This window comes from Ceratotherium simum, chromosome X, assembly GCF_057802395.1.
Source record: "Ceratotherium simum simum isolate JZ-2026a chromosome X, ASM5780239v1, whole genome shotgun sequence".
Classification (NCBI taxonomy): domain Eukaryota; kingdom Metazoa; phylum Chordata; class Mammalia; order Perissodactyla; family Rhinocerotidae; genus Ceratotherium; species Ceratotherium simum.
Window position 1 is genome coordinate 20,955,696 of NC_141940.1, and position 27,954 is coordinate 20,983,649.

The 27,954-nt window shown below is 38.5% G+C and overlaps 1 protein-coding gene across 6 annotated transcripts in view; it reads left to right on the forward strand.

Annotated features, from left to right (window-relative positions):
* Nucleotides 1–27,954, forward strand: part of ENOX2 (ecto-NOX disulfide-thiol exchanger 2) — a 255,383-nt gene that overhangs the window by 222,709 nt on the left and 4,720 nt on the right. For all 6 annotated transcript variants that reach the window (XM_014792792.2, XM_087426954.1, XM_014792787.2 and 3 more), the window contains 4 exons: nucleotides 7,988–8,102; nucleotides 19,929–20,110; nucleotides 22,243–22,350; nucleotides 25,749–25,857. In XM_014792792.2, the coding sequence (XP_014648278.1) occupies nucleotides 7,988–8,102; nucleotides 19,929–20,110; nucleotides 22,243–22,350; nucleotides 25,749–25,857 (514 nt within the window). The remainder of the gene's footprint in view (nucleotides 1–7,987; nucleotides 8,103–19,928; nucleotides 20,111–22,242; nucleotides 22,351–25,748; nucleotides 25,858–27,954) is intronic.

Sequence of the window (27,954 nt, forward strand, 5' to 3'; positions counted from 1 at the left end):
TATTACATATGCCTCAAGTTCTTCTGTTCCTATGGGCAGCTTCCTTACCCAGCCCTGACATTTTCGATGTATATATGCAGCAACTTTTTCAACTTCATTTCTGAGTCCTCTTTGCCAGTCTGGTAGCAATCTTGTATCTATCAATGCAGGTTGTCATATTCCTTAATATTTAAATAGCATTTGTAAGGCACTTACATTTTATAAAGCACTTTCACATCCGTTATCTTACCTATGTGAGCCTTGCAATAGATGTGGTGTAGTGGAAAGAACACTGGACTTGGAGTCAGACATGAATCCAAATCTCAGCTCTGACACATTGTAGCTGTGTGATTTTCAGCAAGTTACTCAGTCTTTCTCAGTCTCTATTTCTTCACTTGTAATTTGGAGATAATAATGAAACCAGTCTTACAGAATTAAATGAGATAAGAGATATGTAGACAGTTTACAAAATGTAAAGGCTATATAAATGATAAATAGTATTATTTCAATGTATCATTAACAACTCCGTAAGGGATAATGAGTAGGTATAATATCCATGTTTCGCATGTAAGGAAACTGAGACACAGAAATGTTAAGTGATGTACACAAAATTACACAGCTAGCAAGTGGTCAATTCAGGACTAGAAATTCTTCTCCTCATTCTGAGCTCTGGTACAAATTGCCTTGTCGTCTTGAGCGAGTCATTTAACCTTTGTGAACCTCAGTTTCCTGACCTATAAAATGAAGATAATCATCTGTTCTTTCTGTCCTTCATGAGAATACATGACATAGTTTGTGTAGCAACAATTTGAAAACCATGAAGAGCATTTAGAGCCAAACCCTATACATAAAACTGATAGTCTCTGAGCCATCAATTCTGAGACAGCAAAAGGAACTGGGACTCACTGGGGAGAAATCCCTGAAGACGCCAGCCAATGGATGGGTAGAATCATAAAAAGCCAGTAATGTTTTTAATTATTTTTAAAAAAAGAATTGGGAACAAAAAGAGAGCTGTTGTCTTACTGTAGCACAAAATGATTTTAGAATCCTAGGGCTACCTCATGTTTTTGAGCCTCAACAAACAAAATTCAACATTTCAATTCAACCGTTTAGTGAGCACATTCTGTGTCACAGGCATTATGACAGGCAATGCAGGATGAGATGGTCTTGCCCTCAGGGAGCTAGAATGGTAACAAAAGTGATCAAGGGGAGGAGTGGGGTTTAATACCCTAAATTAAAAATATCCACAGGCCAACCCCAGTGGCCTAGTGGTTAAGTTCGGCATGCTTCGCTTCAGTGGCCTGGGTTTGGTTCCCAGGTGCAGACCTACACCACTCGTCTATCAGTGGCCATGCTGTGGTGGTGGCTCACATACAAAAAGAGGAAGGTTGGCATCAGATGTTAGGTTAGGGCAAATCTCCCTCGGCAAAAAAAAAAAAAAAAAAAAAATCCAAACTCGTTAGTTTGAATAGTTCAGAAGAACAAAGGTTGAGAGAAAAATGCCCAGTATGTCTTACAATTGTAGAAAAGCAATCTCCACCTTCCCTTCAATACATGTACACATGTTTCCCTTTGAGACAGTAGAAGAAACTGTCTGAACTGCCCTGCCCTGCTCTGCCCATTATGAAAAGCCCTGCCAGTACAATATTGCCTTTTCGTAGAAGGAAAAGAGCACTGACTTGCCTAAGCTACAACCCTTTTATAAACGGCTTTGCGATAAAATAGTCTCCATTAATATTATTCATCAAGGCTCTCTGTTGTTATATCAAGCCTACCTATCTCGTGGGTATATACTTGAGTTTAATTACCTTCTCAGTAAAGATAGCTATGCCAGTGAGCTATACATTTCTCTGGGCCTGTAGAGAACTGAAGCTATACGCCCCATCACCTAATATTGTATCAGAGCTTCCTTGGCAGAGTAATGAGGATAAAATACACAGCCAGCGTGACTTGCCAAGAGCTACATGTTTCATGACGTGCCTTGTATTCTTTGTAGAATCCCAAAAAAATGCTTCCTGCCTGTTAGATTGGACTAAATTAAAGTCCACCTTGAATACCTCAATCTTGACAAAGAAAACTACTGAGAGTGGAACATAGCTCATGACCTTCCTCTGGCATTGCATTCCCTAAACCTACAAGACCTCTTCTACTTTATATTGGTGACTCTTTAAATTGTGGCTTTTTTTAAATCTGTGCATACTTTCACTTGATAACAGGCAACTCTGAGGACTAAAAGGAGGTATCCTGTAGAAAATGACAAAACTGTCCTCTTAAATTGGGGCTACCTCTTAGCACCCCACTGAGAATCAGAGCATTTCAATGACTTAACTAGAATGGCTTTTTCTTGACCTAGGCATCAAAGCTAGAACTCCTAAGTCAGGGGTTTCATCAAGGTGAAAGTTTCTGACATTGAACCCTTTTTACCAGTTACCTCTGGGAATAAGCCAGCTGGTGACCTCTTCATGTCACAAAGTACCTGTTCCTTGTCTCATTGTCATCCTCCTACCAGCAGCCAACACTGTCTTACTCTGGTGAGAGAGAGGTTATGGAGTAAGAAGAAAAAGTCCCTGCCTTCAGGGAGCTCAGGCAATCCCTTTGGTAGCATATGCCAGGCAGACTAGTTTGCTAGTGAGTGCTTTTCGTTGGTTTACTTTCCTGATTTATATGTGTGTGAGGCTCCTGGTGATACGATTGGAAAGAGAAGAGAAGGCTGAAGTCCCTCCCCTTACTGAAAGTTAGTGTCTACAGTGACTTTACTGACAGTTCTATGTGTTGTGGAAACTCTTTTTCTACAGAATCATTTAAAACCTGTGTGTTTCCCTCATTGAGAAGCTGGCCTAGATTAGAAGCTAAACCTTGGATGATATATAGAAACTAAAACCATAGCAGTAGACACTAGAAGATACTCCCTATGCATCCTCCCTGATATGAGGTTTCATACCACTGGGCCAGAATAAAAGGGACTTGGTGATTACTAGTATTCCCATAAAATGAAATACTGTGATTGCTAAAATAACTTTCTCTCTAGATTTCCAGACCTACCATTCCAAACTCTGAAGAACTGTTTGCAGATAGATGTTGATGTCATCTGCATACCCTTGTTTTAGGACCCATTTGCACTAACACTAGCTATTGGCTTTCAGCCATCAAAACACATACTAACACAATTTGGATCAACCTAATTTGTATTTCCATTATGTGTCACACAATAGACATTGATTAAGAACCTGTGTTTGTGCTTTGCTTCATTGTACTGATATCTCAGAGTCAAATTTCTACATAAGTGTAGAAGCTATCTCCCTATCCTCTGCTTCTTTCCATTCCTTCATCTGACCCTTTTCCCGCCAAGTATCCTGTTAATGTTGAAAGTCAGGGTACGTACAATTTTGTTACACAATTAATAAGGAATTTTGTTTTTCTGATAATCATGTTCCTATCATAAAGCATAGGTATGATGAATTTAAGTCCACATAAATTTTTGTGAAACTATATAGTTAGATAATGTGCAATGATTTATGATTTGCTTACTTTATGATAAATCAAAAATGTCAGCTGGTACAAAGGTGATTCTTTTTGTGCATTTTCCTCTGTCTAGGGTTTCTTTATTCTATGTTGAAAGTGCTTTTTCCTCCATTGTGAAGTAGTGTGTGAATTTCTAAGCTTCAGAAAAAGTTACCATTAGAACAGACTCGAAGTCATTATAATGCATTTTCAGAAATCACTAACAGTTCTTTGTTTAAATGAAAAATATCACAGGTCTACTGTGGGCAAGAGAGTGGTATAGAAACTTTAGGAGAGCTATCTTACCTTTCTCGATGTAGTCTGTCGGTGATGTGACCCAGTCAATTTCAGGTAGAGATTTACAAATGAAAATTTCTGGAAAATGTTTTTGCATGCCATTGCCAATCTTTTGGTTTTGGCACTGGATCCAAATGTCAAGATGGGAAGAGGGGCAAATCTGGGAGGCAGCTACTTCCCTTGCTGCCTGCACTTCAGTGGCTCAGAGTTCTCCTCCTGCCTGCACCTATGTCCAAGCTAGATAGAATGCCTTCCTTAGGTAAATGCCACCTTTTAGCCCTCACTCTGAAGATGTGTGTTAGGCTTGGCTTCCCGAAGTAGAGCTTTTTTGATTTGCCAGAGAATACAGAAAACAGGTATCTTAAATATCTTAGATATCAAGTACTTTAATGGTAAGGTTTTCAAAGAATTAAAATCTCACCTGCTTTACTGAGAGGTACTGTCATTTACTAAATGCTCCATAAGTTGTAGTATGGAACCCCATAGCCTCTGATGTCCTTTTTGCCTTTTATCCCATTCGTGTGACTTAGTATTGGATATTTGTAGAAGAGTCATGATACAGGCCTTAGTTTCTTTGTAGCTAAGAAGGATTGTCTAGTAGTTAGAGGGCTCTAAGCTCTGCCACTTTGCCTGCCTGACTGAATAACTTAGAGCAAGCTTCCCCTTAGTTTTTCTTACCCTCATTTCTTTTATCAGCTAAAGGAACTTGTAACTCTTGTTCCTGAAGTGTTTTGAGTCATTGAGGTAAAATTTGCCCATAGTTCTGTTATATTTCTAGGGATTCTTTGAAGATGTGAAAGACCTCTCGATAAGCTGTGTCACTTAGTTATTGAACTTTTTATACTTCTAAGAAGAGATTATGCTTTCTTGCCCAGCTAGAAGCAGAAAGATGCTTTGTGGATGCTGAGCCGCTACAGGGCATGTCTTAGCTCTCGTGAAATCTTCCTGCCCTGGGACATTTCCGTAGAAGGAACACAATTTACTCTCCTGAGAAATACAGTAACTTTCCCAGAGTTAGATGACATGTTCGTAAATTGAGAATTGGTCTCTACTTCTACCTTCTGACAGTCTACATTTTTGTTAGGCAACTAGGAGAGCCGTGACTTTTCCTGATGCAGTAAGTTGTACAACATTTGAATTTGTCAGAGCTCATTATAATCACCTTTCCAGTAACAGCTCTTTGATGATAACTGAAACCCAGACTGCTGAGATAGAATGAATTCTTAGAAATGAGCAATTCCTTTATTCTCTGTGCAATGAGTTTGAATAAGACATCACAAATCTCTCTCTTGACACAGCCCTTTAAAGTTCTCAAGCAAGTCATTATTTTTTTCTATTTTAAGTAATGCCCCTGCAGCACATGAGAGATACTATGTTAGTATTTCTATTTTCTATTACTTCTTAACTATCAGTGATAACATGGAATAGCTCACTTTTTTAAAGCTACTTTTATTTGTCTTTAGTGAAAACTTAATTTGATATAGAAATCATTATTTTTCCTAATAAAAGGAATAAAAAAGGAGGATATTAGTTGAGATAGTGATTAACTATAGCATTAATTGTTAAGAAATCCATTTGAAATATTTATAATCCCCCTAAATGGAGACAATTTTTACCAGATAGCTTTGGATATTTTCTGTATTACAGCCCAATCAGGGCTAGCCTAGGCAAGAATTTCTCAATTCAGTGCTGAGGAGCCTCTGACAGGCAACAAGTGGCCTCTAAATGATTGCAAGCTACTCCAGAATGCACAGTTCTCATGCTTCCTTTTTTTGTGTGTGTGAGGAAGCTTGGCCCTGAGCTAACATCTGTTGACAATCTTCCTCCTTTTTTCCTTTTTTCTCCCCAAAGCCCCAGCAGATAGTTGTATGTCATAGTTGTATATCCTTCTAGTTGCTCCATGTGGGCAGCCACCTCAGCATGGCTATTGAGCGGTGCATAGGTCCTCGCCCAGGATCCAAACCGGCAAACCCTGGGCCGCCAAAGTGGAGCGTGCAAACTTAACCACTACACCACTGGGCCGGCCCCTCCTTTTTTTTCAAAGTGACTTTTTCAGTGTGATCGCAATCATTTCCGATGTTCTTCATGCCTTTTGAAGATCTGTGTTTACATCTGGTAGCACTTGCCTTCAGCCTGAAGAACTTGCTTCAACATTTCTTCCAGTGCAAGCCTTTGGGTGACAAATTCTTACATTTATATTTGTCTGAAAATATATATATCTCATCTTCATTCTTGAAAGATTTTTTCTCTGAATATAGAATTCTGAATGAACAGATATTTTTTTCTTGCGCTTTAAAGATATTGTTCCCCTGACTTCTGGCCTTCATTGTTTCTGAAAGAAATCAAAGTATTCAAATTGTTGTTCCTTTGTATATAATGTGTTTTTTTCTGGCTGCTTTTAAGAGTTTCTCTTTTTTTCCCAGTTTTATTGAGATATAATTGACATACAGCACTGTATAAGTTTAAGGTATACAGCATAATGATTTGACTTACATATATTGTGAAGTGATTACCACAGTAAGTTTAGTTAACTAAAGAGTTAAAGTGTTTCTCTTTATGTTTAGTTCAGCAGTTTGACTACGGTGTTCCTAGACATTGACTACGGTGTTCCTAGACATACTTTTTTTCACACATGTCCTGCTCTGGATTCACTGAGCTCTTTGAATATATAGGCTAATGTATTTCATCAAATTTGAGAAATCTTCAACTATTTTTTTTTTCAAATATTTTGAATCATTTAATCTCTCCTCTCTTTCTGTGATTCCAGTTAGTTTCTCTCTGTTCTTCAGATTGGATAAATTTGTATTGTTCTCTAAGTTCTCTCTTTATTCTGGCATCTCTAATCTACTGTTAGGATCATATAATTACTTTTATTTCAGATATCGTATTTTTCAGTTTTAGAATTTCCATTTGGTTCTTTTTAAAACTTTCTATTTCTCTGCTAAGATTTCCTATCTTTTCATTCATTATGAGCATATTTCCTTTACATCATTGAGATAGTTGCTTTAGCTCCTTGTCTGCTAATTGTCATATCTAGTTCATTTCAAGTTTGGTCTCTGTTGATGGTCTTTTCTCTTGAAAATGGGTCATCTCATCCTAGTTCTTTTTATGTCAAGTGATTTGGAGCTTTACCTGCATATTGTGAATATTTTGCTTTTAAGACTCTGGGTTCTGTTATGTTCTTCCAAAGAATGTTGACTTTGTTTTCTTTTGTCTCAGTGATCAATTTACTTCATTGGATTTAAGCTGGAAACTCTCTCCCTTAGATGGCAGCTCAAATCTCAGTTCAGTTCTTTTAGACTTAGCTATGTTGTTTGGAATATGCCCTGTGCTTTCGTGGCTCAGGGGTCATACAGAAATTTGAGCAGATCTTATACATGGAATTTGGATCTCTCTCTCTTTGGCTGCCTCCTTTCTGGGATCCCCTCCTCACTTTCCAGTGGCTGTGATTGCCGTGAACTCTCACCTTGATTTATTTAGGTTATAAGGACTGTGAGTTTTATATTAAAAATTTAGCCACCCTGTGAGGTGCTGTGGTCTACTCTCAGACTAAAAGGCCCTTAAAAAACTGGGAGACCCATACCCTCCTTCCAAGTGTCAGCTCCTCTTCAGAATATGCCTGCTTTTGTTCACTCTCCAATGCCATCAAGTAGTTAGGGGTTTGGTTTGGTTTGGTTTGCTTTTGTATTTTGCTCAGGGACGATAGTTATTATCCTTGGAAGGGTTGATCTGGTAGAAGTTCTCTCCTGATAGTTCATTTTTGCTGTAACTTCTAAACCTGCAAAAGTTTGGTTAAGAGTTCTGTTGAGTAAGACTGTAAGGGAAGAGAATGGAAAGCAGTAAAATCAAAGAATTTGACATGGGAAGGTGAAAATGGCAGAACTCTTAAAAGTCCAAAAATTCATGTGAGTAAGAGGTGAGAGGTCTTTCGTGGCCAACAGTACTTTCTAACATGGGAGAGATACAAGAATCGTTGACTGCCAGATCTCTGGGTATGGAAAGAAAGCTTTATGCAAGGCAGAGTATACAAAGTCTGCTTTGTCTATTGAGACTGTTTCAGCCTCAGCATGCTACTTTGCCTTTACCTTAAGAGTACTCTGAAGTTTTGTTATATGTCAAAAAAAAACTGTTTTATCTTATCATTAACTCTGCTCATTTCTACAACATTGTCAAGGCTTTCCCACCTAAAAAGCATACTTTTAAACCTTAGGAAATTCGCAACATACATAATGATGAATTAATGGGAATCAGGCGAGAAGAAGAAATGGAAATGTCTGATGATGAAATAGAAGAAACAACAGAAACAAAAGAAACTGAGGAATCAGGTAAAGTTAATTCTGTTTTGTTTTATTTAACAAATATCTACTTGCAGGGATGATAATTTAAAACTATTAACACCCAGTAAGGTATAGGCACAAACCCATCAGATTGGAACCAGCTGGAAACAATTGCTGAGGCCATATAAGTACACACTAGCTGAATATCAACCATGTGGCTACAGGATTTTCTGTCATCTTCATTTACCTCCATCTTCCATCACAGTGTCTAATTAAAAGTGGACTTTCTTTTCCTAGGAGTGCTGGACATTTAGGCAGCATTGTTCTATTTTGGGTTTGGATTTATTAATAATATGTTTTACAGTAGAAACCATAAGAGAGCTTATGCATAAATAGGTAACTAACCAAACTTTTAGGAAAAATAGTTAGACCCTACATTACTTATATCTTACACCAAAATTAATAACAGATGGATTTAAAATTCAAATATAAAAAAAAGATACATATAGCAAAAGAAATTATGGAAAGTATAGGAGTTGGCTATATAGTTTGGAATGAAGGTCTCCCTAGAAAGAAATCAAAAAAGATACTTTTGATAAATTTATCTGCATGAAAATTGAACGTTTCTCTTAAAAATCACAAAGTTAAAAGAGAATCTACAAACTAAGAGGCAGTATCTATAATACATGACAGTCTCCCTATCTGCTTGCCTTCCATTGTGGTTATTTGGGAGTTTATTGGGAACCAAACAGAAGTCTACAAACAGTTGTCTGGGTAAAGGCTTTTGCTCTTACCTAGTATAATCAGGACCTCACTGTGAGACAGAAGCCACAGTGTGGGTCCCCAGTGGAATTCATAAGGCAAACCTGTTGAACAGTATGAGAACACACTACCCTTTAATTTCATTAAAAAAAAAACTTGGAGGAGGGATTACCATGGGGGAGATTGAAATATCAGCCTAGGGGCCGGCCCAGTGGCGCAGGTGGTTAAAGTGCGCGCGCTCTGCTGCAGTGGCCCGGGGTTCACGGGTTCGGATTCCAGGTGCGCACCAACGCACTGCTTGGCAAGCCATGCTGTGGTGGTGTCCCATATAAAGTGGAGGAAGATGGGCACAGATGTTAGCCCAGGGCCAGTCTTCCTCAGCAAAAAACAAAAAAAAGAGGGGGATTGGCAGATGTTAGCACAGGGCTGATCTTCCTCACAAAAGAAAAAAAAAATCAGCCAAAAGACCAGTGTTTTCAGATACACCATTCCAGACAATCTTAGGAGTCAGTAAGGTATAGTAGACAAAAGCATTGTACCTAAAGTTAGAACACCTGAGTTCTAGTTCAACTTCTGTCCTTCTTGACATAGGAAGGACTTCTTCCCCGTTGAAGCTTGGCTTCCATACTTATAAGATGTACATTATAAAAACCATCTAACAGGAATTTTGTGATGGTTAAATGAATTCATTCATTCATTTAATAACTATTACATGCCACGCACTGTGCTAAACTTTGGAGATATGCTAGTATACTATCCCTACTGTGTGTGTGAGAGAGAGACAGAGACAGCAAACAGATTGATTATGTTGCAAATCAAAATTTATATTGTCCGTACTGTGTGTGTGTGAGAGAGAGACAGAGAACAAGTTGATTATAATGCAAATCAGAATTTCCTGGTTCCAGTATTTGCATGTTGAAGTCAGCAGCTCTATAGTCACCTGAGTGGTCCTAGAATCTTCACTCCATGAACAGAAACTCTTAAGGAAAGAAAACCATCAAGTCAGACTTTTTTTTTAAGGCGTTTGTTAGCTGTTACTTCTGAACTTCCTCTAGTTTTGTCATATGTTAGATCCCTAAACATATAAACCTTCATATATATTGAATAAACCCTTTGTAATCAGTGGATAGTTAGCATTTTCAGAACAGTGAACAAATTACTGCAAATACATACTATAAACTTATAGCCAAAATAAACAAAAAAGTTTAATAATAATTGAGGTATTCAGATTACTTAAGTGCTTAGCCAGGATGCTTTATAGCTGATTAATCTTTGACTTATAAGATTGTCTCCACTTCAGTATCTGCAGTATTATATATAATGTTAATCCATGTTAGCCTAAAATGAATGCAGCCACAAGTTTGAGCATCCACTTGATAAATTGCTGAGTTTGAGGAGTTATTGAGGGAGGAGAGGGGTGTATGGGAGATTCAGATTGAGTGCACTTACTAGGGTTATATAATTGCATTTTGCTTCTGTATCTCTTTTGAGTTAAAAGCTGTATTGGCTACTGCACAGAATCTTATTCGTTTAGAGACTGGAAACTCCCTGACAGATCATCTTATAGCTATTTTCTTTCCTGTTCCACATGCCAGGATGCTGCTTTGTCAAATAAAGCTATCTACAATAGACTTAATGGAGCTTACCAAATAGCTTTTCTCCCAGAAGGTTTCAATTCACTTTAATTCAAGGACTTTTGTGCATTTTTCTTCCCCTCGATCGTATCTAATTTTGTTATCTTGCTTCTGTAGTACTCAACTGCAAAAATCCTGCTCGGTATGAGTCAGTGAGTGGGTCCTCAGTTTTTATCTAAATCAGTTACATGTTTTAGTTATCGCTTGGTTTCAATTAAAAGCTTAAGCAACTAGATTTCAGAGTTGTTTTTTTCTCTCTCCATGCTACCAAACTTGAAGTCCAGGAGCCTATAGCATGTTTCTGGTTAAATTTTACTTCCAAGAAAAAGTAAGAGTCAAACCTAGCCTAACAGTCTGTTACCTTTCCTTGGAGTGCCACAAAATTTCTATTCTTCAAGAAACTCTATACTAGCCAGCCCATATTTGTGATGCAGTGCTGGAAATACTCTTGCCACGGAAGAAATGACTGCTGTTCTCAAAGCAATGTGTTGAAGAAAGATAATCACATCAAAGTAAATCATGATAGTATGACACTATTTTATTCTATTGTTAGCCATGATGGAAAGTACACATACCCAGTAACCATAAAAACAGCTGTTCCCTTTCAGTATCTATCTTCTGCTTTCTTCACTTAAACTAGTGGTTGTCAGATTTGGTATGTATAAGAATCATTGGGTTACTTTTAAAAAGTCAGATTTCTGGGCTGCAGAGGCTGATTCAGTAGGTCTGTAATGGGGTTCAGGAATCTGCATTTTATCAGGCATCCCAAATGATTTACATGCTGGAGGTCCAGGTAGCACATCTGGAAAACATTGCCTTAGACTAATTCTCATTCATTGTTACAGTCAAAGTTTTCTCCTCTCTTGATATCCAATCTCCTATCCTTCTCTCCCTCTAACTCCCATTATTCCCACTTTAGGAGTTTGATCAATTAATTAACAAGTGCTATGTCCTATAAGCTGATGGAAATAGAGATGTAATCTATGTAAATCCACATAAAATATAATAAATACTACTTGGTGCTAACCTGGAAAGTACTGATTAGAATGCAGCTAGGGCAAGAGATATTAGTGTGGGCTAGAGTAGTCGCAGTGGGTGAAAAATGGTCAGGGCTTTGAAAGATGAACGAACAGGTTTGGATGAGAACAGGGAAAGTAAGAAAGCATCTTGATACAGAGATGGGAGAGGAGAAAAAGCAGAGTTCAAAGAGGGAGAAACAAAGATGATGTATATAGGGGGATAAAGGACTGAGTGGGCAAGATGGATCCAGATTATGGGGGACCATGGATGCCAAGCTTAGACTTATCATAGTAAGCGATATGGCACCATAAGCATGTCTCAACAATGGCACTAGTATGATAAAAGCAACATGAATTATATATTTTGAGAAATAAATTTTGGATTAAGAGAGAACTAATGATGGCAGGATATGAAATGAGACTTTTACAGGAATTTAGATATGAAATGATGAAGGTTGGACTAGAGTGAAGACATCAGGAACTGAGAAAAAAATGGTAGAAGAAAAGGAAGCAACAGAGAGTATGAGATTAAAGACGCTAGGAGTCATTTTAAAGGAATAACTAAAGTCTCTGGTGTCAGATTGGATATAGATGATGAAGAAAAAGAAAGACCACAGAATGAGTCTAGGTTTTCTAGTCTGGGAGATTGGGGGGTTTGTGGTTGTATTAGTTCACTAGGGCTGCTATAACAAAGTACCATGATCTGAGTAGCTTAAACAACAGAAATTTATTGTCTCAGAGTTCTGGAGGCTAGAAGTCTAAGATCAAGGTGTCAGCAGGGTTGGTCCCTTCTTTTTTTTTTTTTTTTTACTTTTCCCCCTAAAGCCCCAGTAGATAGTTGTATGTCATAGTTGCACATCCTTCTAGTTGCTGTTATGTGGGACGCGGCCTCAGCATGGCCGGAGAAGCGGTGCGTCGGTGCACGCCCAGGATCCAAACCCGGGCCGCCAGCAGCGGAGTGCGTGCACTTATCCGCTAAGCCATGGGGCTGGCCCAAGGGTTGGTCCCTTCTGAGGACTGAAGGAAAATCTGTTCCAGGCCTCTCTCTTAGCTTCTAGTAGTTTGCTGGCAATCTTTGACATTTTTTGGTTTGTCGATGCATCACCCCAATCTCTACCTTCGTGCTCACATGACATTCTCTCTGTGTGTGTGTCTGTCTCTGTGTCCAAATTGCCCCTTTCTATAAGGACACCAGTCATATAAGTCTATAAGCCTACCCTAATGACCTCATTTTAACTTGATTACCTCTGTAAAGATCCTATTTCCAAATAAGGTCACATTCTGAGGGCTTCAACATATCTCTTTTTTGGGGGTGGGGGGGTAAATTCAACCCATAACAGTAGAAATGACAGAAACAGACTGATGGATGGGACTGATTTGCAGAATATGACGAGATCAGTTTCAGACAGAAGGTAGTTAGGAAATAGGTGTAAAGTATTTGTATTCAAATCAGGGTTGAAGAAAGTAGGAGGAAAAGAAGATGGTAGTACAGAGGTGTTGGCTGAAGCCCGGAGGATATGAATAACGAGTGTGAAAGACAAGTGAGAGAAAGAAGAGCAAAGGGCTGAATACAGAACTTTGGTGGTTACCCACAGTAAGGGAGAAGGAAAGAAGGAGGAGTTTTCAGAGGAGTTAGAAAAAGAGCATTCTGAGATGCTGGGAGAAAACTAGAAAAGCATTGGATTATAGAACCCACAAGAAGAATTTATAGAAGTAGGAATAATCAACATTATCAGATATTATAAAGAAGAAAGGAATTGAGTACAGTGCTGAGCAAGAGCTATTTTAATAGAGTGATAGAGGTAGGGGCTAGAACATATGACATTAAGGAGAGAAAGTGCAGAAAGACCACAGGCTAAGAAGTTGGGAACTGAGCAAAAGCAAATACAGGCATTATAAATTGTGACTAGAATTGGTAACAAAGTTAAAGTTAAGTTGTTGTTTGTTGTTCAATAGAAGGGAAGGAGGCCATGGAGAGGGTGAAGTTGAAGGTGCTTGAAAATGAAAGAGTACTTATGGGTAATTATGAAAGTGGAATAGGGGGAGGAAGAATAGGAAGTGATCCAAATTCAGGTGGAGTTTGCTTTAGAGAGGAGAGAACTCTCTTCCTCTGAGACAAGAAAGGTGAAGCTAAAAGTATATATGCAGCTCACACTTCTCCATATAGCAAGAGATTGGTCAACCATTGATTAGAGAAATGATTTGGAAATGAGACCGTGAGGAAAGAGGAGCAGATCTGGAATAAATGTTCTGGGCAATATAGAAGGAAGAAATCAGTGAGAGGCAAGAGATCCATCAGCAAGGACCAAAATGAGTCTGTATTGACCAGGAATGCCTAGCTGTGCAACTTCTTCTAAGAGTCCTCTACAGCCCAGGATAAGGAGCAGAGAAAGTTGAGTCAACTGACCATGATTAGGGATTGGCATGGTAAGTCTGGTCAAAGGTTTTCAGGAGGATGAAGGAATACAGGGTACTGAGGAGTTTTCAGTGGAATCTGTTTAGCCAGAAAGCAATTAATGGGCTGGGTGAAGCTGACCACTCCAAGAGATTAAAGGTCTCAGCAAGGAAAGAGAACAAAGTTTCAGAGTGATGAGGGGCAGTAAGGTAACTGACAGATGAAGATATTGTGTTTGAGAAGGGAATTTAGAGATCTCAGAGGAGAAACAATGAGGTCCCAGGTGCATCCATGCTGGTAGAAGCCTGATTGGAGTAATGACCTGCAGAGGCAAGGAAAGCAAGGCATCGTGAGGTCAGGGAACTCACTTGAGATTTGCCTGAACTGGCCTGCAACCACTCCCAGTGGGTCGTACTCATACCATCTCCATCTCTTTCTTCCCGCTCTTTGTTCTTTTTGGCTTTTTCTGTTTGTGAATCACTCCAGCTCAAGCTTTTTTATGAACCTTGAGAGGAATGTTGCACATTTTTCCTTCTATAATTTGGTAACATGTTTTTTTTAGCATCTCTTATAATGCAGCTTTGTAAGGGTGTCCAACTCCCTGAATTTACTTCCATTAAAATTTTTTTCTTTTCTTTGTACCATTGAAGAAGCCTAGGCATTAACTGTTTTAATGGCACAAAATCCTTTTAGATCTTTTGTTATAGAAAAACATGTCTGAGATTTTGCTCTGAGTGGCTCCTCTAAAAGGAGGACTTCACAGCTGCCTTCGTACTTTCATATTGCCGTGATGAACTGGCAGCCTTCAGATCTGAGGAGCTATCCCCATAAAGAGAAACATTTTTCCCACATAGGAAATAGTCAGAAAGGAGAAGCTGAGAACTAATGATGGCAGGATATGAATAAATTCACTGCACTATGCTCTTTAGTATCAGGACTGATGGATTCATCTACTCAAACATTTTATTAAAAGGTAATATTGAACTTTTCAACGTTCTGGCAATGTACAAAGAACTCCAACTTTAGAAATGGGCCCAATTAATATTAAGGCTGTGAAAGTAAAGACTTGGTGTCCTCATTAAAATGACAAAAACCCTCATTTCAGAGAGTGGGAAATACATTTTGTCAGTAAGGTCCCCTAGTAACACTATAGGAGATCCCATTTTGTTTTGCTTACTGACAGGTCCAAACTGAAGAGATTATTATCTGCTCCCACTTGGCTGCAGGTATCTCTCTCTGCTCAGCAGCATGCCCTTTCCCTTGAGGGAAGCAGTCTCTCCTCCTCGTTTTCTCAGAGGGAAAATATTTTCATATTTAAACTGAAGAATATGCCTCTAACAAATTCTGCTAGATCTCTGCCCTTTTCTCTTCCATGTTTCTCCACATGACTTGCAGGACATGAGCCTAATTACTGGCCTGCAGAACAAGAAGAAACAAAAAGAGGAAGATTAAATGTCACTATTTTGTATTGAGCCATGTGGCTTGCTAGAGGACAAACATGCAAACCAAAGCAGAAATAAACAACTGTCCATCTGTAGCAGCCACTTGATTTACAGAGTAACCTCTGTGCTGTTCAGGCAAACTCCAGCTCGAGATGCTATCCTTGGTACTGACCCAGCAAGCAAATCAAATATTTCTTCCCCTGTTTGACAGATAGTCAATGTCTCTTTTTCTATACGGTTTTCTATATGTGGTCATCTTCACTTTTAGCATCTTCTTTTAGTGTTGTGATTATTGGAAACAATGCCTGTCCAACGACAAGTATCCCAGCCCCTGGGAGAGATGGCAAGGATAGGTATTATTTGGAATGCTGAGAATCCAAGTCGCTGTGTAACAGCTTTCTCTTCAAAGACACGAATCTGTGTGATTACAGCAAGAATTAAAATCAGTAATAAAACCAAACATAAAATGAATGTGACATGCAAAGGTCTTTTGTAATTTTTTTAAACTAAAATGCAATGTTTAAAACTGCCATATCAGGATAACTGCATAGCTGTCCACAGAAAGCAAATGTGGACACTGAGACCATGTCTCAACATTACTAGAAAATATTTCTCACCAGAGCCCTTCCTATTACATTGCCATTCTCTGCTTTGGATAGACAGTCTGATCACATCAGCCTACATCAGTACTTGATTGTTTTAGGAAAACCCTCAGGTTAAGGCATTGAATTAAACCCAGCAACTTCCTAGAGGCAGCTTCCTTTTAAGACTAGGTAGTGTTTTCACCCTTGGAATATGGTTTTCTTCTATATATTTCATCTTTGTAAAGCATGACTTCTTTCCATTCATTAGGTAGGGGGTGAATCTTGTCTTTGAATTCCCTTTAGAAAACTCTTCTTCCACCGTTTATAGCTAATAATCTCTAAGATTTTATTTCCATTACTTTCTTTTAGTTTCTTCTACCCAAAGTCCCTTCCCATAGGTAGCTGAAAAAACGTACACCTTTGTCAAATTGCCTTTTAACATTCTTATATATTTAATATACAGATTTGTAATTTTGATCCATTTTGATAATGTCTCTTTTCTGGGCTTTATGCTCTGTTAGGAATCAAAAAAAGGAATAAACTACAAATGTTCCATTAATTTGGAGTGTAAACAATAGAGATTAGTGGAATTTCATTTTTTACCATAGTCATAAGCCTGAAACATGGAAGGTACTCAATACACGTTTATTGAATGAATGAAAATCCTCTGATTAAATATTTTGAAATAGCTTTTATGATTTCTGACCTTGAAAAATGTGCCATAAATAATTAAATTTAACATAGATTTCCTCATGGGCCCTAGTTTTTTTTAATTAATAAAAAAATTTTAGAGCAGTTTCAGGTTCACAACAAAATTGAACAGGAAGTACAGAGTTTCCAAGTACCCCCGTCCCCCCGCCACACAGCTTCCCCCACTATTGACATCTTGCACCACAGCAGTACATTTGTTACAATCAATGAATACATCATTATCACCCAAAGTCCATAGTTCAGAGTTCACTCTTGGTGTTGTATATTCTATGGGTTTGGAAAAATTTTTTAAACGTATGTATCCACCACTCTAGTATCATACAGAAGAGCTTCACTGCCCTAAAAATCCTCTGTGCTCTGCCTATTCATCCCTCCCTCCATTCAACCCCTGACAACCACCAATCTTTTTACTGACTCCATAGTTTTGCCTTTTCCAGAATGTCATTTAGTTGGAATCACACAGTATGTAGCCTTTTCACACTGGCTTCTTTCACTTACCAACATGCATTTACATTTCTTCCAGGTCTTTTCATGGCTTGATAGCTCATTTCTTTTTAGTGCTGAGTAATATTCCATTGTCTGGATGTACTACAGTTTATTTATCCATTCACCTACTGAAGGATATTGCAGTTGTTTCCAAGTTTTAGCAATTAAGAATAAAGCTGTTATAAAATCTGTGTTCATGTTTTTGTGGGGACATAAGTTTTAAATTCACTTGGGTAAATACCAAGGAGCATGATTGCTGGATTGTGTGGTAAGAGTATGTTTAGTTTTATAAGAAACTGCAAAACTGTCTTCCAAAGTGGCTGTACCATTTTGCATTCCAACCAGCAATGAAGGAGAATTCTTGTTTGCTCCACATCCTTACCAGCACTTGGCGTTGTCATTGTTTTGGATTTTGGCAATTCTAATAGGTATGTAGTGTTATCATAATGTTGTTTTAATTTGAAGTTTCCTAATGACATACGATGCAGACAGCCGTGGTGTTCTAGAGGTTAAGATTTGGTGCTCTCACCACCACAGCCCGGGTTCATTTCCCAGTCAGGGAAACACACCGCCCATCTATCGGTTGTCATACTGTGGCAGCTGTATGTTGCTGTGATGCTGAAAGCTATGCCACCAGTATTTCAAATACAATCAGGGTCACCCATAGTGGACAGATTTCAGCAGAGCTTTCAGACTAAAACAGACTAGGAAGAAGGAACTGGCCACCCATTTCCAAAAAAATTGGCCGTGAAAACCATACAAATAGCAGTGGAGCATTGTCTGATATAGTGCAGAAGATGAGAGGATAGCTCAAAAAGACAGAGCAGGGTTCTGCTGTGCTGTACACAGAGTCGCTATAAGTTGGAATTGACTCCACAGCACTAACAACAATAAATGACATATGACATATGATAGCATATGATGATGCTCACTTGCCATTGGTATATCTTTGGTGAGGTATCTGTTCAGGTCTTATTTTTTTGGCATTTATCCTGTTTGATATTCTCTGAGCTTCTTGGATCTGTGGTTTGGTGTCTGACATTAATTTAGGGAAAATTTCAGTCATTATTGTTTCACATGTTGCTTCTGTTCCTTTCTCTCTTTCTTCCCCTTCTGATATTCTCATTACATGTATGTTACATCTTTTGTAGTTGGCCCACAGTTCTTGGTTATTTTGTTTGTTTTTTTATTTTCAATCTTTTTTCTCTTTGCTTTTCAGTTCAGGCAGTTTCTATTGTCATATCCTCAAGATCAGAGATTCTTTCCACATTCATGTCCAGTCTATTAATAAGCTCATGAAAGGCATTTTTCATTTCTGTTACAGTGGTTTTTATCTCTAGCATTTCTATTTGATTCTTTCTTAGAATTTCCGTGTCTCTGCTTACATTATCCATCTGTTCTTGCATGTTATCTACTTTTTTCATTAAAGCCCTTAGCATACTAATCGTAGTTGTTTTAAATTCCTGGTCTGATAATTCCAACATTTCTGCTATATCTGACTCTGGTTCTGATCCCTGTTCAGTCTCCTCAAACTGTGCTTTTTTACCTTTTAGTATGTCTTGTAATTTATTTGTTGAAATCTGGAAGTGATGTACTAGGTGAAAGTAACTCCAGGAAATAGGACTTTAATGGTGTGGTAGTAAGGTGTCGGGGGAGGGGAAGAATTCTATAGTCCTATAATTGGGTCTCACTCTTTTAGTGAGCCTGTACCTCTGGACTGTGAACTTCACAAGTATTTCTCAGTTTTTTTCTCCCCTCAAGTGGGCCAACATGGCTAGAGGGGGCTACAGTTGGGTATTTCCTTCCCCCAGGTCGGTTAGGCTCTGGTAATACCCCAGCAGGTTAGGTTCTGGTAAAATAGTTTCTTCTGAAGGCAGACCTTGTTAAGAAGAACAGAATGCTCTGGATATTTCAAAATGCTTCCTTTTCCCCTCCCCCTGCTAAAAGCACAAGGAGATTTTTCTCCAATATTCACTGTGAGGACCTAGTTGAGCTCCTGGATATAAAACTCACAAGAGTGTAGGGACCTCACTATGACTGGGTCCCCCTGGACTTTTTAACTCTCAGACTTGTCCACACTGAGCCTCCAGCACTTTTCCAGTTACAGTTTAGGTTTTCCTACCTTGGCACTGGTTCCTATGGTGGTTTCTGCTCATGGGTTTCTTGTCTGGTAAGTTGTGATTCTCTGTATTCTCTTGTCTCTCCAATTTTGGGGGCAGCAGTTTTCCCTGTTACTTCACTTCTCTGATGGATCTAAGAAGAGTTGTTGATTTTTCAGTTTGTTCAGCTTTTTACTTGTTGTTAGGACAGAGGGGCAACTTCTAAGCTCCTTACATGTTAGGACAGAGGGGCAACTTCTAAGCTCCTTACATGCTAGGCCAGAAACCAGAAGTCTTTGTGTCTTAATTTTTACATTTACTTTGCCTCTATAGGACCAGTCGAGGCTATATTTTTTAAAACAACTGTCAGCAAAATTATTGTGTGGACAGTCGTCAGTTCAAGACAATTAGCCCTGCATTTTATTATTACAGGGCTCTTAGCATTTGCTGCATTTCAAATAAAAGTAACCAATGTTACCTGAAAATATCTTAGTTATATTTGTGGTAAAGAGTATGAAACATGATGAGGACTTTCGTGGGGTGGAATCGTGTGTTCATTCACAAAAATGAGTCTGTGTGCTTTTGTGTCCATCTCTTGCTGCCATGGCCAACTTAGACCTAAAGTTTCTCATCAAGAGGCTTTTTATACATGTCAATTTAAAATACCAAATTGTTATGATACTAAGGTAAGCCACAAAGGAATCTGGATATATGGTTTTACTACTATATATTGATTGTTTAGCCTTAGTATCACAGACAGAAGCTCTGAAGGAAGAAAATGACAGCCTCCGATGGCAGCTTGATGCCTATCGGAACGAGGTAGAACTGCTCAAGCAAGAACAAGGCAAAGCCCACAGAGAAGATGACCCAAACAAGGAACAGCAGCTGAAACTCCTGCAACAAGCCCTGCAAGGAATGCAACAGGTAAAGGCATTTTGGTCTTCTGAGCTTTTTGGAAGCATAGCCTTAGCTCTTCACTTGTAAAAGGGTTCCCTGCAAGCGAATAGAATAGCAAACCTCTTATTCTTCTTGATATTCTATTCTCTGGCATAGCCGAGGAAGGGATTATGTGTTGTGGTTAATGAAATATTCTAGTTAGTACAGAGATAGCAATGGATCACCAGTTTTCAAAGAATGAGCATTCAGTGAAAAATACTTAACAATAAAACTATTCTGAACATAATCTAATATTTTCTTTATGCTTCAGAAGGTACTTTCAGATCTGGACAGGGCCTCAGGGTCTTTATGAAGAACTTCAGTTACTTAGATATGAAAAAGTGCTAGTGATTAAGTATCTGGTTGATATAATGCTGAATAATACAGCCTTTTAGAAGGAATAGCAGGAATCCTACCGTTGATTTGGGTGGAAGCAGGGGTGTTACAGGTTTTTAAGTATCAATGCTTTGGACACATAATACCAATTTGCTTTTATTTTGTTTTGTTTTCACAGTCATTTATGTGAATGAGTTTACCTGCACATTATTCCAAGTATAAAAAGTAAAGAAGTGCATCCAACTGTAATTGCGTTCAAATACAACATTGTGTAATAGATGCTCAATATCTAGAAGTTTTATGTAACCACCACTACAGTGAGCATACAATTTAAAGGATATCAACATCTGCTCTCATTATAGTAAGGGAGTAGTACTTCTGAGTAAGGGTGCTATCCTCTTCTGTTTTGCCAGACTGCCAGCCATTTTCCTTACAACTTAAATTGTGCAATAGTTTTTTAATTGTATGCCTTAGAATTACCTAGGGCAAAGCTTATTGCTGGTTGGAAATCACAAATTGTGAACAGGGAGTCTCTTCTGGCACTGAGAGCCCCATGTTCCTATTACTTCTGCTACCATTGTCTTCCTATGTGGCAAGCAATGTCACATTAATATTTCACCTTTCCTATTAACAAAATGTGTGAAGTAATGCTTACCTCCCTTTTACTGTCACCATGTAGTTTAATTAGAACGTTTAAATTACATCAGAGATCTTTTTGCCAAAAAATGCATCTCCTCAGCTAGACTTCAAAGAATTTTGACAATGTACATTTTACTGTGTCTTTTAGCCCTTCCAATGATCTTTTGCAAGCCTCTGAAAAGCAAGACTTTGGAAAGATTTTCTTGTTGTTGTTTTCCCCTCTTACCTTGATTTTGAAACCATTCCACATAAGGACAGTTCTGCTACTAAAATTCAGTTTAAAAATGATGAACTTTTTTTTCATTTTATCACTTCAAAAACCTCAGTGAGAAATTAGGTTTCTACCTCCTGAAAAATTAATTTCACTCATTTTGATTACTTTTTATTGGAAAATAGCCTTGTAAACAATGATAAAATTCTTTCTGTCTTATCCCAAAAAGATGTATAATGTAATATTGTAAGTAAAGCATGGACTGTGGGGTTGACCCAACCTGGGTTTAAATCCCAGTTCTGCCACTTACTATCTGAATGGCCTTAGGCAAACCACTAAACCTCTCTAAGCCTCAGGATTGTGTATCATAAGGTTATTGTGAGGCTTAAATGAGATCGTGCATATGAAACGCTTTGCACAATGCTTGACACATGTTAGATGCTAAATAAATAGTATTTGTTGTAATCATTAATAATGATGAATCCAGTTCCTTGCCTAATGATATGGTAACTAACATTTGTGAAATTTGGATTCTTTACTCGCTGAAATTGAACTTCGCTTGAAAAATGGATATTTGCAAAAATGCTTTAAAACATTAAGTTCAGTTCTATGTAGCAATCCAAATATTGTCCGCACTGTATTAATTGCACCTTACCCTTACCCCTGGCTGGCATAGGAAAGTTAAGCAATTAGATCAGTTAGTTTCTCAGACTCTTTCTAAAATATGAACAAATCCAATGGAAATTGATAAGAGCCGGGTAAAATAACTTCAAGTGAAAAGTATTGTGATGTTCCCTTTAGTGTCTCTGCATGGAGAAATGGTTGTGTGTGCTTGGGGAAAGTGATGCAGGCCAGCCTAGTATCTAACTTCAGCCAGGGTTTTTAAGTGAAATGTAGCTCCTTAAGAGTTGATTGTCCGTGGTCTTTCTTGTAGCATCTGCTCAAAGTCCAAGAGGAATACAAAAGGAAAGAAGCTGAACTTGAAAAGCTCAAAGATGACAAATTACAGGTGGAAAAAATGTTGGAAAATCTTAAAGAAAAGGTACATGAGTCCTAAGTGAACCTTTTTCCTTGCCTCTTTCCCCCCTTTTCAGTGACAATGAAAATGCCCTAGAAGTTCTTGCACTAGGAATCAATGTGGAATGTTTGGCTGATTGGGGATTAAAAGCCCCATCTCCAGGATAATTCTTGAATCAAGCGCTCTGCTGTTAAGTGTGAGTCATTGGCATTTCTAAGAGTTCTAGAGAGTATACTTTTCAAAGAATAAAAAAATCATCCCTAAAATTCCTTAGTCTTCCCGATTAGAGAAGACCAGAGTGTACACCTCATCCCTGCTTCATCTTGTCAAGCAAATAGCAACATAGAACATTTGTGTGACAAAAAATACCTTTAATTAAGCATTTCATTAAAGGAAGAAAGACAAGTGCAACTAGAACACTGACATTTCTTTGCAGACACTCCATCTAGTGTAATAATGAGCAGCTACAGATGAAATAGCCAAAACCAAAAAGGGGAAACCTTGGGAAGCAAATAAGGAGACAGAATGTGCTAAAGCTAGATAATAGCACCAGAGAAGGCAAGATGGGACTTTGCCTAGTGAGAGCCTGCAACAGTAAGAACTACCAGTGAAGACCTCTGAGAGAGTCTACTAACATCTGGATGGATTAATGTATCACAACCATGAATCAGGTGCCTAGCCTATTTAAAGTGTGTGAAGTCTACTGATGGTGTCTCCCTGTCATACCTCTCTAATCTCCTTTATGCCTGAACATTTATCTGAAGTTATCCTCTAAAAAGGAAGGCCCATTGACCAGAAATGCCTGATTTTAATGTCTCAAAAGGAAGAGAAGATTAGGAGCCTAGACCAAGAGCCAGAAATCAACAATGCTACAGTTCCAGAAATCCACAGTGCTACAATTCCACAAGAGCTCGTGCTCTTTATCTTCTATGCTCAGCTCAGGAAGATGCAATGCATACAGACACTGGGTGTGTTTGCCAGCATAGTGACTTCCCCCGGAGTGCCATTAAGCACTGACAACCTTGGTGTAGTTGAAACAAATGATTGAAAGTGTTTTCTTCTGGAGACCATTTGCAATATGCTTTTAATTCTTCCACATCATGAAACCAACTCACTTCCCAGTTTTGTGGGTGCTATTAAAGAAACAAGCACAATCCCAGAGAAATTCATTTATCAAGCATTTAATTGAAAAGTACCAAAGCTGCTCTATTTAGCAGGACTTTCCTCATACTCTCAGAGCTTCTAAAATGTCCCAGAGCTGCTACAGAGCTCTGTTTCACTTCTTGCATAAAATGGAGTGTGTAGCCAGAAGACGATAGATAGATGTGGGTTATGCTAATGACATCGTGCTTAGAAATCTCTCTTTAGGATTGACATCACAAAATGACTTAAGGGCATTTTTAGTGATTTAGTATAAGCAGTTTTCTGCTTTATAAAGTATTTCATTTAAACAAGCAAGAGGTCAGATAGCATAGAGGAAACTTGCCATATTGTGCCTAAGCCTAAGTGTTTCCCATTCTGAAACTGAATATACCATGAAGTGGCAACTGAAGAGGACAAGGAAAGAGATCCAGCTGATAATCGGGAAAATGTGTCAGAATATGTTTTTTCATGTTATTTTAAGCAAAGCTTTTTTCAGAGAAAGTTGTGACAGTTCATTATAAACTTATCTTCTCTGGGAAGCTGATTTGTGACCAAATATTTCAACCTGACACAATTAGGTTAGGAAGCAAAGCACCATCACGTTAGACTGCAAAATAATTTCAGGTTGAAAGGAAAGCAATAAGTTTTGGTGAGGAGAGATCATTTTGTTTTTGTTTGGGTTTCTTGACAGGAAACCACAGTGTGAGTTATTGTCAGTGTTTTGCAGTATAACAATGTGGCTTATATCTGTCTTACTGCAGAAAGAACTAGCTCTTTGAATCTGCTGGTAAAATTCAAGGTGATAAGCATCCCTTCAATATACCTTCTAATTTTTTAAATGCCAACTATAATAAAATTGAAGTCAGGATTCAGTGAGGCTACATTTCCGTTCAAGATGGCTAAAACCTCTCAGGATGTCTTCACATCTTAAATTAACCCTAATCTGTTAAATTCTTACACTTAAGAAATGGCTTACTGGATCATTTAATGTTTTAAGAGGGTTATAAGCACATGTACAGCCCATGGCTTAGAAGTCAGCCAGTAGTTTAAATCAAACTTGGCATGATGCTTACTGCCTGGATTGGATTCTAAAGGCCGAAGATTGAGTAGGTCATCAAGAAAGGTTTCCCTTCTGACGACAGCCAGGAAGCCTGTAAATCCACAAAACATGTCTTGCAGCATAGACCATTCATTTCGTTCAGGGGCAGTATCCTGGAAGCTTTGAAGACATCTTTAAAGAAAACAGAAGGAAACCTGTCCCTGCTGAGGGCTTGTGGAAGGGAAAAAGTGACAAAGCATCTGAGTCAGCCATGCTCTGTCCCCCCAGGAGCATTTCCCCCAGCATTTGCTTGTATGATAGCAGTGAGACTGAAGCAGTGATCTCTGTTATTCCTTCTTCTGAAGGCTCTTCCTTCACATTTATAATACGGAAAAGATATTCTCCGTACCCAAAGAGAGAAAGAAAGATCCATGAACGGTCTGGAGGTATTTTTCAGTTTGTTTGCTGGTCATGGATTTCACCTGAATATCTCTTATGAAACATACCTGCTACGCTCAGAAGAAAAAACATTCAACAACAAAGAAGGCCACTGAGTAATGACATTTTTAGTCATGGTCATTTCTTGCTGTAAAGTCAAGAATATACTAACTGATAATGTCCTTATCAGAGAGGGGAGAGAGAGAGAGAGTTGTTAGTCAATAAATAGAGGCTCTAATTTCTACTTTAAAGTTGATTACCTGTGAGTGGATTAGCTACATTGTAGATTCTCCATTCAGAGATGGAACTTAGCCTTTAGCAGAGTATAGACCTAAAATAAAAAAGAATGGTCCTTTTAACAGTGGATGGCCTGGGATGAAATCCAGGCTCTACCACTTCCTAGCAATGTGATCTTAGGCAATTTACCTAATTTATCTGAGCCTCACTTTCCTCATCTGTAGAATGGAGAGAATACATACCTAACAGTGCCTGATATCTAGTAGACAGTAAATGTTGGTTCTGCTTCCCCAGATTACTTTATATAGAGTCAAGAATGATGAAGGCAGGAAAAAAACTGGTGAAGATGAATGTCTTAATTTTTCTATGTTTTGAAGCCATATGAGGAGGCTATGGATTATCAGTGATGCTTTTTGTAATTTATACTGTTTTCCTTCCCATTCAATAATCAAAATTGGACGTATTGCTTTTAGGGTGCTATATTAACAAGTTCCTATTGTGTAATTGAAACCAAGTCTGTCACCAAATAAGGCGAACTGACCTAGGAAGCATATTATTCCCACAGGAAAGCTGTGCTTCTAGACTATGTGCATCGAGCCAGGATAGTGACTACCCTCTTGAGAAGACTCTGAACAGCAGTCCTATCAAATCTGAACGTGAAGCACTGCTAGTGGGTAAGGAAGCTGACACACACATACAATGTATAGAGTACGGTGGAGGAGGGAAGGGGTTTACTTGAGATGAATAAGCACACACCAAGCATTTATGAAGCATGACAGTGCAAGGACCCAGATTCCTGAAGATGACAAGGTGAGAACAAGTACAGGTTTCAATAAAAATGGTAACAGCAGCTCCCAGCCCTCTTCAAGCTCCTCATGGCCACTGCCACATCAAGCGTGTCAGCATAAGCACTATGCTAAGAGAGGATCCGCTGGAGAAACACATAGATTTTTAAAATCTCTATGCAAGGATAGCTGAGCCCTCTCACTCCCACTCAAGGGACACTGCAGACACTGTTTAGCAGGGAGCTTTTCCAGATGAGCCTCCAGAGGAAGTGTGTGCCTCTCTTAAGTTTTTCCAGGTTACTGGCAGATGACTCAGGAGGCTGTCTGTAGGGTGCTGGATACTGGTGGGCTCTGATAAGATAAATGCTACAATTGCTCTCATTATATGAAAATTCATTCAGAGAGGCAAGATAGCATAAGTGGTTAAGGAATTAGACAGACCTGGCTTCCTGGCTTGACCCTAACATTTCCATCCTGAGCTTCAGTTCCTCTATCTGCAAAATAGGCATAATAATATTACTTACCTCAAAGGGCAACTGCAAATAGTAAATACAATAATTCATCTAAATTGCATAGCGAAGTGCCCAGCCCGTAGTAAGCCCTCAATAAATGGAAATCATTTTGCACTTACGGCACTATTCACAAATGCTTGTTGACTTTATATTCCATTTGGAGAACACTGGCAGATTGAGGTCTTAAAATATTGTCATTTCAAGGGGGCTGGTCTTGGGCCTCAGCAGATAATCCCAACTGCCTTCTTGGAAGCTGAGCCACACAGTAGCCCCACCCCAGTCTCAAAAGTCCTCCACACTGATTGGCTTCTGCATATTTTTAAAATATATCTGCCTCCTTTGGTAATGGATATTGTACTCAGATTTAACACTTTGATATGTTAATAAAGATGCACAGGGAGATCTGCCATTGAGTCTTCAAGTGAGGTAACAATTTATTTCCATTTTCCGACTCGAAGTTCTTTAACAAATTGGCATGGCAACAGAGACCTTTCAGAGAAGAGCTGGGGGTAGGAGGAAACCTCTGTAAATGGATAGTTCTAGAAACAAAGATTCTTAAGATAAGTGTTTCTTGTTTTGTTTTTTAAAGAAGGTATTCTTGGCCTGACAGAAAGAAAGGAAAATCTGTTTTTTAAATTGGTTCTTCGGGTGTGAACCCACAAAAACTGCTTAGTGTTTTGAAACCTATTGCTATTTCTTGGCATTTGACAGCCTTTCTTGGCCACAGCATCTAGAATTCCTTTGAACATGGACTGTCTTTTTCAGAATTTAAGTTTCTCAGCTTGAGTCAGTGTTTAGAAATTCAATTTACCTAGTCATTTAAGAATAGTGTTGTAAGTGATAACATCCATTTTGAACAGATTTTGAACCCTACTATCAGTTCCTTCTGGATCCTCCAACCCACCCCCTTGGCATCTAATGTTTGGAGAATTTTCACAGAGAACTGATTTGAACTTCAAGCTACAATTTAAGCTTGTGATATTTTTTTTTAGTTGTATAAATAGACAAGTTGTAGTTTATAAACCAAATCAAATTTAGTTTTTATTTCCTGGAAGTTTTCAGCAAACTCAATTCTGTGTCTATTTGATGTCCCTATGATCTTATGAAAGGAGGTGAATTCACAAACTTTAAAGAAATAAATAGTATACTTTTGAACAATTTATATTCCACCTGTTACCAGAGAAAGAAATATTAGAACAATTAACCCGATGGCCAGAACAATCAAAGCAGTATGTGTAGCTGCCAGTCACCCCAGAGTTATGCTGAGTAGAAATCATGCACATTCCTGAAGGCTGTAAACTGCTATAAGAATTCTGTCACTTGAAGAAATTTAGGGCTCTTAGCACAAACAGAATGCTAGTGACTACTTAAGTGAATGAAATGTTTGGTTTTTCTTTACAGAGCTACTCACAGAATAAAACCCAAATACAATCAGTGGATTCTCTTGTGAGAGGCACAAGGTTAATCAGGCAAA